Genomic DNA, 14,832 nt, shown 5'->3' with positions numbered 1-14,832 from the left:
AGTGTTGGAGGACAGAGCTGCATGCTGCATGACCTGCTCTACAGTCACCTAAACTCACCTTCTCTGGTGTGGTGGAAGATGCTGGCCCATCAACAGTGGATGATCCAGCTGCCCATCTAACCAGCTTCAATTACACATTGGTAAGGATGAGGGGCTGGGTCGCGAGTGGTGCTGTGGGTTAAACCACAGAGCCTAGGACTTGCCAATCAGAAGGTCGGCAGTTCGAATCCCTGCAACGGGGTGAGCTCACGTTGCTCGGTCCCTGCTCCTGCCAGCAGTTCGAAAGCACATCAAAGTGCAAGTAGATAAATAGGTACCGCTCCGGTGGGAAGCTAAACGGTGTTTCCGTGCGCTGCTCTGGTTTGCCAGAAGTGGCCTAGTCATGCTGTACGCCGGCTCCCTCGGCCAATAAAGCGAGATGAGCGCCGCAACCCCAGAGTCGGCCATGACTGGACCTAATGGTCAGGGGTCCCTTTACCTTTAAGGATGGGGGGCAGCAATGATGGAGGGGGTTAGGCTTATGCAACAATTCTCAGGACAAGAATTGGAGAGTCATCAGAGGCTCATTCCTATTTTAACCTGTGATATGCTGGAAGATACGAGTGAGAACTTTGTAGGGGGTGGGGAGCAAGCTCCTGTTTAGAGGGTCTGAGATAGCTGTGAAATAAATTAACAAGGTTTTTATTTGCTGGGGTGGGGAGAGCAACACTCAAATTCCATTGCTTTGATTTGCTATCATCTATTTAGAGCAATAATCTCTTGAGTAAAAAGCTGGAATGCTGCTTATTCAAAGAAAGAAAACAGATTATACCAAGACAAAAACCCCCAATATACTATTGTAATAATCTGTGGGAGAAACACCGATGTAACTTTTGCTTTTTTTTTTTTTTACAGTGAAAGCATGCATTGCTCTTTAACTGGCGACTGGAGGGACGCTCTAGGACGGCCCTGAACCACAAACTCCTACTTGGTAGTAGGGAGGACCAAGCACTTCCCCTCAAGGCAAATCAATTATGAAGCTCTCCAGTTCTTTTCAGCCACTTGCACACCAGATGGTGAGGGGAGGCTGGGGGAGATGGCATAATAAAACTCAGAGAAAATGCATGTTCTCAACCAAATCTTCTGTGGAAAAGCTGCTTCACGCTAGCTATGAATCATGCAATCACACACGGGTTTTGTTTTTTTTGGGGGGAGGGGGGAATCAACTGGCCCTGCACTGATCACAACCCAATCTTGATTGTTCCTAAACTGTATTATCAAGGAGGAATCTGATATGCATCCAGTTCTGCCGTGCCCTTGCAGCCCAAGGGAGCATGATCCAGAAAATGAAGGAACCCAGGGAGCAGCAATGCAGAGAATGGCTGGGTTGCTTCTGGTTGCCTCCTGCTGTGTTCTGTTGACCAGCGTCAATGAGCTCTAAGCAAGAGATGTGGTCTAGGAGGAGAGATGGTTGAATGCGATCAAGCTTCCCTATACCTAGAGGCAGGGGGCAAGTGCTGCCAATTCTCCATCTTCACTTTTCATATACAATGGTACCTCAGGTTACAGACGCTTCAGGTTACAGACTCCGCTAACCCAGAAATAGTACCTTGAGTTAAGAACTTTGCTTCAGGACGAGAACAGAAATCGTGCTCCGGCGGCGCGGCGGCAGCAGGAGGCCCTATTAGCTAAAGTGGTACCTCAGGTTAAGAACAATTTCAGATTAAGAACGGACCTCCAGAATGAATTAAGTTCTTACAGGTACCACTGTATAGTTATGGTCTGAAGACATGAGACCATCACCTTACAAATACTAAGCAAGTCTGGGTCTGGCCAGGGCCTGGATGTGTGACTGCCTGGGAGAAGCATATGTACTGTACTTTATACACCATATGTACTTTCTTCATGATGAAAGAAATTTTAGGAAAGGCAAGATACACAGTTTAAAATGAGTACTCCTGGGGGAGGGGGGGAGAATGAAGAACAGGAACAGAACCTAGCTACTGAGTTGTTTTGGAAGCCAACACTATTTGTGATGATTCAGAAGTGAACTGGACTGGTAGTTGAATCTGTTAGCAAACTCAGTTCAGTAATGCAGATGGAGAAATAAGCAGGTATTTTGTCTTTCTTCCTTCAGACCTTATACATAGCAAGGAGACATTTGACCAAACATACAGAAGAAAAACTTCCTCAGAACTACACAGCCAATCAGAGCATGTGCTACTTCAGCAAGCATCATGAGACTCTGACAGGTTGCTAAGCAACATCTCTTCCCTCCCCAGCATGGTTAGTTGACTTCCTGATTAAAGAATTAACCCATTGCAAACTGAACGATCCCTGGTCTTGCATTTCCAGCAGTATCACTACCCCAGTAGTGATGAACAGAATTCTCTGTTGTCTTCTGAATTCAAAAAACGGGCTCTACCACTGAATGATGGTCCCTCTTTAATCAATATCTCCAACCTGGGCACTGAACTGCAATACTTTACCTGGAGGATTTTGCTGACTCTTACTTTTCACAGTACTCAGAATTTAATGCTTAGAAAGCAAGGCTTAGGTCTGTCTCTTTTGACTTTATGAATCACCCACATGTTCAAACTAGGGCATTGAAACAAGTGTGGTGCTGCCACTATCGATGAGTAAGAACACCAGGTCGCTCAGGTGCAGGAGAGGGGGAAATTGGGGAGCCTGTTCCTAAGTTGTCACCTTTCCCCCTTCTTAAAGATAAAGGGACCCCTGACCATTAGGTCCAGTAGTGGCTGACTCTAGGGTTGCGGAGCTCATCTTGCTTTATTGGCCAAGGGAGCCGGTGTGCAGCTTCCAGGTCATGTGGCCAGGATGACTAAGCCGCTTCTGGTGAACCAGAGCAGCGCACGGAAATGCCATTTACCTTCCCGATGGAATGGTACCTATTTATCTACTTGCACTTTGACGTGCTTTCAAACTGCTAGGTTGGCAGGATCAGGGACCGAGCAACGGGAGCTCACCCCGTCACGGGGATTCGAACCGCTGACCTTCTGATTGGCAAGTCCTAGGCCCTGTGGTTTAACCCACAGCGCCACCCGCGTCCCTTCCCCCTTCTTAGTCCTTCTCATTTTCTCCCCGCAGGTTCCCCACTTTTAAGCTATGGGATGCGCAGGGAGGCCAGGCAGTGTAGAATGTTTGCTGTTCTGTATTTTAGTATTAGCAAAAAACCCACAATTTTTCCTAAACAGTTTTTTTTTTTAGTAGGAAGCACTTTATCTAGCACCACTGAAACCAAATTCACATGAAGTACTACATAATGGTCTCGAAGAAAACGGTGGAAGGGATCTGGATAAGCATACAGTAGTGAGTTCATGAGTCATGATCTGCTAAGTGTCCATGACAATGAATGCAGACACCTTCTCTAGAGGAGCATGTGTGTAATAGTCATGCCTGCAGGGGTGAAAAATGGCTGGTGTTCAGTAGCAACAGCTGCCAGTTTCATTGCTGTGCAACACAGCCATTTCACAGAAAAAGGAACCGTTTCCAGGCTCCTGCTGTTGCTTGGCTGCTTTAGTCACCTGCAGTGTTGCTCCACGAAAGCCACCAATTCTGAAAAAGTTCTACGAAGCAACTAATAATAATGTTTGGGCATATACTTGAGGGCACTTCCAGACTTCTCGCTGTTTTTAGGTGGGATTCAATCACATGCCAGGAAATCCAAGTTGCCCAATAGTGCTGATAATGCCACGGTTGCAGTTTCAATCCCTGTAAGGGACAGCTGCATATTCCTGCATTGCAGAAGGTTGGACCCGATGATTCTCCAAAAGATTCGACTTTTTGCAGCATGGAAAGTGATGGTGAAATACACTGGACAGTGTGCAATAACACTCGCTATTATGTAATGTTACACAAACTTCTCACAAACAAATCAGGGCGTATGCTCATTGAACAGGTCACCCCGAAGTGCCTTAAGCTGTGCCTCTAAATTTAGTCTAACGTTAATCCTGTCCTTCAAAGAACCCTAGGAATTGCAGCTATTTGAAGCAAGCTGGGTGTCTCTATCAGGCAAAAAATGACCTCAGCCGAGCTAAATTCTCAGGATTCTTTGGGAGAAGCTATGATGGTTGAGATGGTGTGAATCCAATAACTGTGTAGTGTAAACATGCCCTTGGTTTGTTTGCATCTGCAGAGGAACACAGCAACTCTGATTCTTGCTGAATATACTTATATCTTCAGTGCCCAACTCTCAACTTTCTTTCAAACTTGTAGTAGCTTTACCTCAGGGATGGGGGCCTGTGTCCTCCAGATGCTGTTTGCACTCAAACTCCCATCCCAGTTTTACACAAATGTTCACAGCTTATGCCTGAATAGCTCTTCCCCTCCTATCTCCCTCCATTCCCATCGGTCTTTGAGGCAGGGCAGACAATCCTAACATCCATGAGTTCTCCTTTCTGGAGAACCTTGGTCATCTTACTTGCCAAGTGGCAAGGAGAATCTTACCACACACATCAAGTATAGAAGCCTACTTTGGCATTAAGCAGTACATAAATAAAATAAAAGAACAATAATACTATTATCTATTAATGAACAATAACAGCAGCAGCAGCAGCAATGTAAACTTATATTTGTTGTTGCCCTCAAAACTTGCATACAGCTTTATATTTCAACAGGAATATCTAAACCAGGGGTGGGAGCAATGGGCCCTCCAGATGTTGCTGAACTACAACTCCCATCAACCCCTGCAAGTATGGCCAATGGGCAGAGATTATGGAAGTTGCAGTTCAGAAACATCTGGAGGGCCAGATTTTCCCCACCCCTGCTCTAAGCAGGTTCGTGTGTGTGTGCACACGATCACATACAACCCCACTTTTTATCTTGTATTCTTCAGATGTCAAGGAGATAAAGATAAAGATACAACTTTTAGAAGACATTTTATCATGTTTCTATATGTGTTGGAAGCCACCCAGAGTGTCTGGGGCAACCTGGTCAGATGGGAGGGGTATACTACCACTACTACTACTACTACTACTACTACTACTACTACTAATAGTGGTAATAATAATGGATGGCAATATGTATAATAAAATGGTTGTGGGCACCCAGTTTCTAAACATCACAATGTAAAGTGGTGAAAGAAGAAAAAAATGACTGGCTCCGTTGAGATCTTGTTGCCCACCTACCTACATAGAGAACTCCTTCTTTCGTTTTCCCTGCTGCTTCTGCCATGCCCTGCTTGGTCTTTTCCGCTGCTGCCACAACTCCTTCCTTGGCTCTGTTAAATCCTTTCATGAATACATCCATGGCTAAAGAATGTCAATATCCAGCCCTGGAAAGAAAGACAAAGAAAACAAATTAAATGAAGGCAGAGAGAGAGAGAAAAAAGAGAGAGAGAGAGAGAGAGAGAGTTCAGCATTAGATGCCCACCTGTTCATACAGTGCAATATGAATCCATGGAGACAAAAAGATATGGCGCTAATCAAGGCACAATAAGGGAAACAGGATCATGGCCGTTGAGCTGTTCGACACTGGAATTTGCTGCCAAGGAGTGTGGTGGAGTCTCCTTCTTTGGAGGTCTTTAAGCAGAGGCTTGACAACCATATGTCAGGAGTGCTCTGATGGTGTTTCCTGCTTGGCAGGGGGTTGGACTCGATGGCCCTTGTGGTCTCTTCCAACTCTATGATTCTATGATTCTAGGAACCCAATACAGGAAGGGTTGAAGCTCAGTGGTAAATTTGCCTGCTCAATGATGGGCCTATCACCATGGAACACCCTCCCATGAAAAGTGTGTTTGGCTTATCTGTTAACTGATTTTAATGTTGTTGTTGTTTTAAAAAAGACCTGTCTGAGTATATCCACTTTTAGTCAAATGATGTTGCTGGTCTTCGTTTTTTAGACTGTCATTTTAATGTTGCTGCTAAATATTGCTGGTTTGGAGTGAAATGTATAGTTGTGTGTTGTTGTCACAATGAGTCATGCTTTATCTTTTAAAACTGTGCAATGATCTGATTTGAGAATCACCTTCAGGCGGTGGTGGCTGGGCAAGAGGCAGACAGGCTGACAGTAAATGGAGCCAAAACCAATCACAGGCGGAATCAACTGATGCTGGTTCTGACTTTGTGCTGACCGTCAGGGGGTGGCTTTTTCCACCTGCCTTGCCCTATCCTCCAGTCCTAGGAGCCTTCAGAAAGAAGATGCTGCCAGGAGCATCATGTGGATGTGTCTTTTAGTGAACTGAATAGAGTGGAAGATGATGAGTCAAGGAGGTGGGGAGAGTCTGTGTATGAATTCAGGAGTATTTAGTTTATTATTTAATTGCTATCTTGTTAATGTTAGAGTGGTTTTATTGTTTATGAATGCTGTAACACTTTGTAAATCTATTATTATTATTATTATTATTATTATTATTATTATTATTATTAATTAATTAAATTTATACACCACCACCCCCCCATCTGTAGATCCCTGGGCAGTTCATGACATACAAATACAAGATAAAAGACGCAAAATACATGATAAGAAAATAAGAACAAATAAGCAAAATATGATTTTTATATTTAATAATATGATTTTTGTAAGACAGGAGTGCCTGGCATGCTCTGGTCCATGGGATGATGAAGAGTTGGACACGACTAAATGACAGAACAACAACAAAAACAACAACAATGATTTTTGTTGTTATTGTGCTGTTTAGCTTAATTTTTTTAGCAGTTTTGTTAATAGTGTTTTATAGATTGCAGTTGTTTTACTGATGGTTTGTACTTGTTTTACTGATGGTTGGTTAATTCTTCTATATGATCTATATTGTGCATGTGACGTTCTATTATGTTATTGCTATTGTCTGTTTGTAAGCCGCTTTGCAATACATGTGGATGGAAAGCAGTGTATAAATATAATAAATAGACCAATCACATCAATGTCCTAGAATGACAAAACTGAGACGAAGGAGGAGGAAGCTGACAGTCAGGACCACCCACTGGACTGGGTTTAAGAAAGAAGTCTGGAAGGCAGAAGCTGACTCAGGGCATGACTGAGTTTGGATAGGGTATGTGCCATTTGGCCTAACAGATAAGCCTCCTTTGCCTTGAGAGGTCCATTTGCCCAGGAAGCTAGTATAAAAATAAGTGAGAGTTGCCTTGCTGGGGGAGAACAAGGTCTATCAGTGAACACAAAATTCCCAATTGTCTTTTTAAAGCTGTTAGTACCTTGCAGCCAACTTGCCTTTTTAAACCAGATTTTAAACCAATTTAGACCTTTTTTTCTGCCACACTCAAACATCAGAGAGAATGGAACGCCATAGCCACAGCTGAGCACTGCAACAAGTCCTCCCAAACTGTGAACAAATGAGTAATTATTTAAAAATAGGAGTGTGAATCTTCATTACCAAGTCCTGGGAAATATACTATATCCAGCAAACCTAGGAGAGGGAGGTGAGGGGGAGGAGCATTAAGCTGTCTTTATCTGAAGATGCTAACATTAGCCCCTGAGATAATGTTCATTTACATGCCAGCCCTGCACAGGATTTTCTTTAAAAACACCCACATATTGCAAGTTTCCAGGAAAATGCCAATCGATCATGGAATTGCACCAGGGTAAGTTTGCAAAGAAGTGGTGGGTTCATCTCTGTGACATGTTGGCTGACCTTGATTCACTTTTGTTCACAGCTGCATAGTTTGAAAAAACACCACTGCCAAGTTCTTCACTTTAATTTGATTTCAATTTCTCTCTCTCTTACACACACACGCTTGACTTTCCCCCTTAATCATTGGGTAAACAACAATCTCAGTGCTGTTAGTCTAGTCTATTTGTATATTTATAGTCTAGGTGATGTAGTAAACAAATCTTGAGAACCACTGCGATCTTAGCTAATCCCTGGACACAGTGGCGTAGCGTGGGTTGTCAGCACCCGGGGCAAGGCAAGTAATTTGCGCCCCCTAACCCGTGGATTTTAGTAGGGGCAGAGAGCTGCGAGTGCGAGCGCGCCCCCCCAGATGTTGCGCCCGGTGCGCCCGGCCCCCCCTGCACCCCCCACGCTACGCCACTGCCTGGACAAGAGCCAAAACTTCATCAGACTTGTCAATAAAGGCATCCAATTTCCCGGTAATGAAAGGAAGGCAGATCCCTGAATACAATGGCACATGGTGCGTGTTCTTGCTTCTCTCTCTCTCTCTCTCTCTCTCACACACACACAGTCTCTTACACAAGGGAAGATAAACCATTAGTCTGTGGGAGGAGGAGTACTAAGACAGTAGACACCATGTTTAATGGTTTGGAAACAGAAAGGAGATGGTCTGCATATGGGAGATTTAGCAGGCAGCAAATTCTTCTAGAATGGATGTTGTTCCATTTCTGTTCTATCAGAGGCAGGCTCTGGACATGGTTTCTCCTTTTAGGATGAGTCCCCTTCTCAACTGAGCACTTTCCACATAAAAAAACAACAACTGGGGACAGTCACACACTTCACCATTTTCTGAAGCGATAGTACTTGTATATATACGAAGACTGAATGTCACAACAAACATGGCTAGGCTCTCTTAGGATTCCTGAGAAAGCTGGCAAATTAAACTGGGTGCCTATATAGCTCTGATCTCATGGTGGAACAGGGCAGGGTCCTTGAGTTAAATCAAGGGTGGTGGAGGACAACCTGTAGTTCTCCAACATCCATCAGCCCAAGACAACATAGTCAATGGTCAGGGACAAGGGAATTTGTGGTCCAGCACCATGCCTATACGTGCATATCTCTTAAAATCGGGGTAGCTAAACTATATCCCACCATCCCTGTCCTTTGGACAATGCTGACTTGTGCTGACAGGAAATAGAGTCCAACAACATCTAAAGAGCCACACAATTCAACAGTCATTGCTTAGAGAGGAAGGCTTCTGTGCTAAACACCTGCTCTCTTTTGTCCATAAGAAACACAACAAGACAGCTCCCATTGCTGCCTTCCTGTCCCACCTTTCCTAATACAGGAGTTTTTCTTGCTTAGCTAATGATAGACACTTAAATATATTCATTATTGAAATTATAATTTTCCCTTTCCCCCAAAGCCAAGCTTCTGGGTTTGGGGAGTGTGTGTATATCTGTGTATGTGCGTAGACAAGATATATTTTATAGCATGATCTAATGTATGTTTACTCAGAAGTGAGTCCTGTTCATTTCAGCGGGGCTTACTCCAAAGTAAGCATGCACAGGCTGCAAGCGTAGGCATAGGAGTCTGAGGCTACAAGCTTCTGAACATTTGCAGAGAAGTAAGCCCCCCACTGAGTACACAAGGGAACTTACTTCCGAGTTGAAAACCTACATATGACATCAGCTCTTAGCATTCTGCCCATGCCTTTGCAGAAGTAAACCTCGTCGGGTCCAGTGTGATTTACTAAGGGTGCAACAGGACCACATCCTCAAAAGTCCTCCTCCATCACGTACCACCCCCCTCCACCGCCTCACCACCATAACCACCATAGGAAAACGAAGATATAGAAATTTCATCCAGGTTACTTACCCTCTTGCTCCTTGCCTCGATACTTCTCTAGAACTGTTGAATTTGAAGCGTAAAGGGAGGACCAGAAAGAGCGAGAGCGACAAAAAAGAGAGAGTTCCGAAGGATGCTCTGATCAGTACATGGCTGCTGAAGGATACAGGAGAGAAGAAGAGTCCAGCCGCGTCTAGTGGTACCCAGGTAGTCCCAGATCCGCAAAGCTGGAAGGAGTTGGAGGGAAAGGACCGGGGGGGCGAGAGATCCTGCCCTCCAGTTCCAAGGCGCCTGGTGTGTGTGTTGGGTGGGGGAGCAAAGCTTCACTCTCTCGCTCCTTTTCGCAGCCTCTTCTCTCCGCCTGATTTGTCAGGTAAGGAGACAGGCAGCGCCCACGAGCTCAGCCCAGGGAGAGAACACCGCCCTCCCCGCCCTCCCTCTTTCCCTCTGTCTCTCCATCTTCTCGTGGCTCCGCCCGTGAACGAGCAGGAGCAGCCTCCTCCAGAGAGAGAGAGAGCGCTTGCATGATGAGGAAGGGATAGCAAGCATTTCCGCGGCTGGAGGGAACGAGATTGCAATGGCAACAGGTGGGGCGCCTTGAGAGTACGAAGGGGACATTCCTGGTGGAAAGGGGGTGGGGGGAGTATTATGCAGGTCTTGATGGTCTTGTAGCCCCACCCCTCCTCCCTTCCCCACGCCCCCTTGCTCCCTGCTCCTTCCCATCCTGGGCCAGGCTCCCTCTTGAATGAAGGTGGTCCAGGAACATTCGGATCATGGGGACACGAACTTGTACCTCCGCATCCTGTTGTTGGTCTTCCGTACAAAAGAAATGCATGCACGGACAGAAAATCTAACAGAGCAAATGGATGTGGTAACCTTTTAACGGCATGTGTGCGCCCCATATTAAAAGCTTCCTTGCGGAGACAAAGCACCTCAGAGAGACAGGTCTACGGAGAACAGTTTCCCAGCCCGTGATAGCGTCACATAGTCAGGGGTGTGCTTTGTATGGAGATCATTCAAAGATGCCTCCTGTGGTCTGAACTGGTGGAGCCCTGCAAGAGCTGTAGCACATGGCAGTTTTGATTTGTGCATTTTGGCTCTTTTATGCCACCCAAATTACCTCATTCCTCTAAAATGTGCCCTGATTTCCAAAGCTGTGAATGGAAATACACAAAGGCATGGGCTTGCCTGTTCGTCCAATGATACAGAGCTAATGAACCAAGGGTCATCTAGTCCAACCCCCTGCAATGCAGGAATGAAGTGATTGAGAAATGGGCCGCACACTCTTGTTCACCTCCTGCCTCATCTATGAGCTCATGGCTGAATTACTTTAGGCAAGCTGCTTTCTCCCAGCCTTGGCTTTAACTCTCCAATCTGCAGAATGGGGATAAAGTTGACTTATTTTAAGACAGGGGTGAATTGCAGCTCACATCATCCCTGACCAAGCATTGGTCATGCTGGCATGGAACTGAAATTCAAGAACAGGTGGAAGGTTCCAGGTTTACCAAGGAACTGTTGTGCAGATCACTGAGATAATTGATGGGAAATGCTTTGGGCACAAAGCAACATTTATATCACAGTTTTCCTAAGTATAACTCATAGTTTTGTGCTTTGCATTTCCATGAACAAAACAAAGTTTGAAGTGCAACCTTTTACAGGGTCGATTTCCAGAAGTGTAGAGAGCACTGATAGGTTTTATTCTTTTTACTGTTTATTTATTTATGCTTACTGTTTATTTACTGTTTATTTTGAAATATACAGGTTGAGGATGGGAGGACAGATGCTCAGTAGTATTTCCTCCCCCCCTTGCCAGGTACTTAGATATATCAATCTTCTGTTTCCTTCATTGGCATCACGCTGAACTATTAGTCTCCTTCTGCACGACCAAACCAGGTCAGATGTATTGGTAGCCATCAAAGGCCATCAGTGCTCAATTCCAAATAGATATTTTCAGCGAAGATACTGCATATCACTTCAGGGCTAAAGCACCTCCTGTCTTGATTATTGGTAAACAAATAATATCATTAATAAGGGGAGATATTCAACTGAACAATTGCAAAAACAGAATGACTTCTGCTTGGGCAACAGACCTCTTCTGCCCAGTGGCGTCGCAACGGGAGTGCGGTGCGCCCCAGGTGCCATGTCTGGGGGGGGGTGACAAGAAGGCACCCCACTGGGGCTCACCCCGCCATGGCAGCACAAGCAGCCATCGTGCCACCGCAGCCACATGTGGCAGATCCTCCGTTCGTGGCTGCAGCTGCAAGCAGAGGATCCTGGTGCCGGCGGCAAACGACTATGTACAGAGCATGTGCGGCATCACACGCATATACTGTACTTGATGCCACCGCACATGAGCTGTACATGGTGGCTTGCCACCGGCGCTGCTCCCGCCGGTGAGCAATGGGATGGACGGCAATGGGACGGACGGCAATGGGATCCCTCCATTGCCACTACAGCCGCATGTAGAGGATCCTCCATTCGCTGCTGCAACTGCGAGCAGAGGATCCTGGCATCATCCATACAGCGCTGGAGCGCCGGTGCCGGCAAACCGCTATGTACAGTGCATGTGCAGCATCACTACATACGGCGCATGAGTCATGCGTAGCGACACCGCACATGCGCCCTAAGTAGCGACATCCTGCCCCGGGTGTTGGAACACCTTCGTTCGCCCCTGGTTCCCCCTTCTCCTCCTTTGCCCCCCCCAAATCTGTTCTAGTTTTTTCTTGACCTTCTGGAGCAGGTTGGGGGATAGCATGGGGTGTCTGGAGAGAAATGGAAGTCCCATAGTGCAAGAGGAATTAGTTCCGCTTGTGCAATTGTTTCATTGAATACCACTCACATTCTTTAACTTCACCCATTGTTTGATTATAATTCTTCACATTGCAAGCAAGCAGTCATGCTCTTTTCTACATCACACAAAGTTTAACTCTTGTCCAAAGAACTCAGCAAAGTTTTCTATGGTTTCCTTCTCCATGTTCCTCCTGTCCTCCATTTTTTAAGCAAAGCAAGTTCTCTTCCCGATAACAAAGTCATCCGGTAGAGCACAGCGACTAATCTTTCAAGCTTTATATAACCACCTCCTGTAGCCCTCTGTGTGTTTTTAAAGCAATTGTCTTACATAAATGTGTTTCATCTGGCTCTCAGGCAGCTCAACCATCAGGCAAAGGAAGGGAAGGAGTTTGAGGGAATATTCATGTCTCTCTAACATGCTGGGAAGAGAAAGGATAAGAACTGTAATTTTTGTTGGTGGTTATTAGACAAAACGGTAGGAATTGGTGAATTTGTCATTTTTGGTTTTTCTTGGTTTCTCATTTTTCCAATGTTAAGTTCAATTCTTGACATTTCCACATCAGTTTGTGATTTACTCCCCCCCCCCCAAGAGTCCTAATGCTAACTCATCAGCATTTTGGTATGAATTTCACCTTACACATTTTGCTCTGCAATTTTGCCCAGTGTACACATTTTGCAGAGCAATTTCCCCTAACCTCTAGGTTAGATTACTGCAGTGCGTTATATGTGTGGCTGCCTCTGAAGATGGTTTGGAAACTTCAGTGTGTGACAGATATAGGCTTCAATCCTATACAGACTGGAATAACTCACACCACTGAACTTAGTGGTGCTTACTGCTGATTAGACGTTCCTAGGATCACACTGTTATTAGTGAAGCATACTTATTTTTCTTGAACAGTTTTAAACTGCGATTTCCATTCTGGAGTATGAGATGTGGGAAAGGGAGAGGAACATATCTCCACAATTCAGCTTAATTTATATTTTATTTAAAGTTCAGCGCTCACAAAACCTCATGTCTTCAGAAAGGTTGAATGTCTAGACTGTAATTATAGCTAGTCTCCCTGGCGCCTGGTACTTCCAGATAGCATCCCTAACTCGTGGGAGATGGTTCTCTTTTATTAAAAACCATACAAGATTCGGGCCATAAAAATGTATTTAAATGCAACTAAAATCTGCAGTCCCACCTCCCACTTGGTTTGACATAGGAAGCTGCCTTATTACAAATCATGATTTTGTCAATCAAATTCAGCATCATCTCCAACAGGTATGAGGAACCAGCAGCTCTCTAGATGTTGCAGGACCCCCATCCATTTCCTCCAAGTGACCATTGACTGTGCTGGCTGGGGCTAATGGGGGTTGGAGTCTAATAACATCCAGAGGGGCCAGTGGCCTACAGCAGCCAACCAGATGCAAATGGAAAGCCCACAATCAGCACCTAAAATTTCAAGAAGCACAAAGAGGCTATCAGTGGCCTCTCCAGTGGAGGGGAGAGTGCTCTAGTGTCCAACCCTCTACTTGAGGTCTCCCACAGATGTCTGGGTGACCACTGGGTGACCACAGGATGCTGTTCTTAACAGGTATTCAGAAGCATGTTGTCTCTCGCTGTGGAGGCAGAACATAACCATCAAGTTAATTAGCCACTGATAGTCTTATCTTCCATGAATTTGTTCCATACCCCTGATCTACAATGATCTCCAGGTTTCAGTCAAGGGTTTTCTCCAGCCCAACTTGGAAAAGCCAATAATTGGACATAAAGGATGTGCCTGAGGTCTATCCCTTCTCCCTTGCTGCATGGCATCTGCTTACAGGTTACAGCATGCAGGTTCTAGCTGCCACTCACCTTTCTGTCTAGTGCTATTGTTCTCCATGGACATAAAAAGAGGTCCAAATGTCCATTTTGTCCAACATCCCACTTCCCTCTGCAGTCATGCAGGTGCCCCCAAAGAGACCAGAAGCAAGTCCTGATGACAACAGCCAAGTATCTGCTAACCCAGTTCATAAGAGGTGTGCTGCCTTTGAACACCCGATTCCTTATCATGGCCAGTAGCTGTTGAAATACCCATCCTCTGTGAATGTGTCCATTTTGTAAAGTCTCAGTAGCCATCACCATACGTGGTGTGACCACACTTGGAATCCTATGTACAGTTCTGGTTGCCACACCTCAAAGAGGATGCCGTAGAGCTGGAAAAGTTTCAGGAAATGATCATTGGGCTGGAAGAACTCTCTGGGGCAGGAGGGTTGAAACATCAGAGGCTTTTTAGTTGGGGGGGGGAGATAAGTGGGAACGGGATAGAAATGTATAAGGTGGTGTAGAGAAAGCCAACAATGATTTTCTCTCTCCCTTTTTCGTAATACCAACGGTCATGCAAAGAAGCTGAATAGTGAGAGATTCAGGGCAGGCAGAAAGGAACATTTCTCCACACAGCACATAGTGAAGACTATGCAACTGTGCTATCACAAGGGGTACTGATGGCCATGTTAGAATTCCTGCTCCATGATTGCAGTCATGGGATTGTTGTCTTTCAAATGACGGTATATGTTTTGACTCCACAGAGTGGGAAGTGACGGAGACAGGATGTTTGTGTTACTGTGTTCCGAGAAGTGGGACTATTGTCCTTTGTTCTTTCTCT

The 14,832-nt window shown here is 45.3% G+C and overlaps 1 protein-coding gene across 1 annotated transcript in view; it reads right to left on the bottom strand.

Moving 5' to 3' along the window:
- SNCA (synuclein alpha) overlaps positions 1–9,841 on the bottom strand; it is a 55,226-nt gene extending 45,385 nt beyond the window's left edge. Inside the window, exons 1-2 of the mRNA XM_083572005.1 lie at positions 9,443–9,841; positions 5,127–5,272 (exon numbers count right to left, since the gene is read on the bottom strand). Coding sequence (XP_083428131.1) covers positions 5,127–5,247 — 121 coding nt within the window. The 5' untranslated portion in view covers positions 5,248–5,272; positions 9,443–9,841. The remainder of the gene's footprint in view (positions 1–5,126; positions 5,273–9,442) is intronic.
- Positions 9,842–14,832: the final 4,991 nt, after the last annotated feature.

The sequence above is a fragment of the Podarcis filfolensis genome (assembly GCF_964270895.1).
Source record: "Podarcis filfolensis genome assembly, chromosome: 9".
NCBI classification, from domain to species: domain Eukaryota; kingdom Metazoa; phylum Chordata; class Lepidosauria; order Squamata; family Lacertidae; genus Podarcis; species Podarcis filfolensis.
Note: the sequence above shows the minus strand (reverse complement) of the source record. Positions and strands in the feature narration are given on the sequence as shown.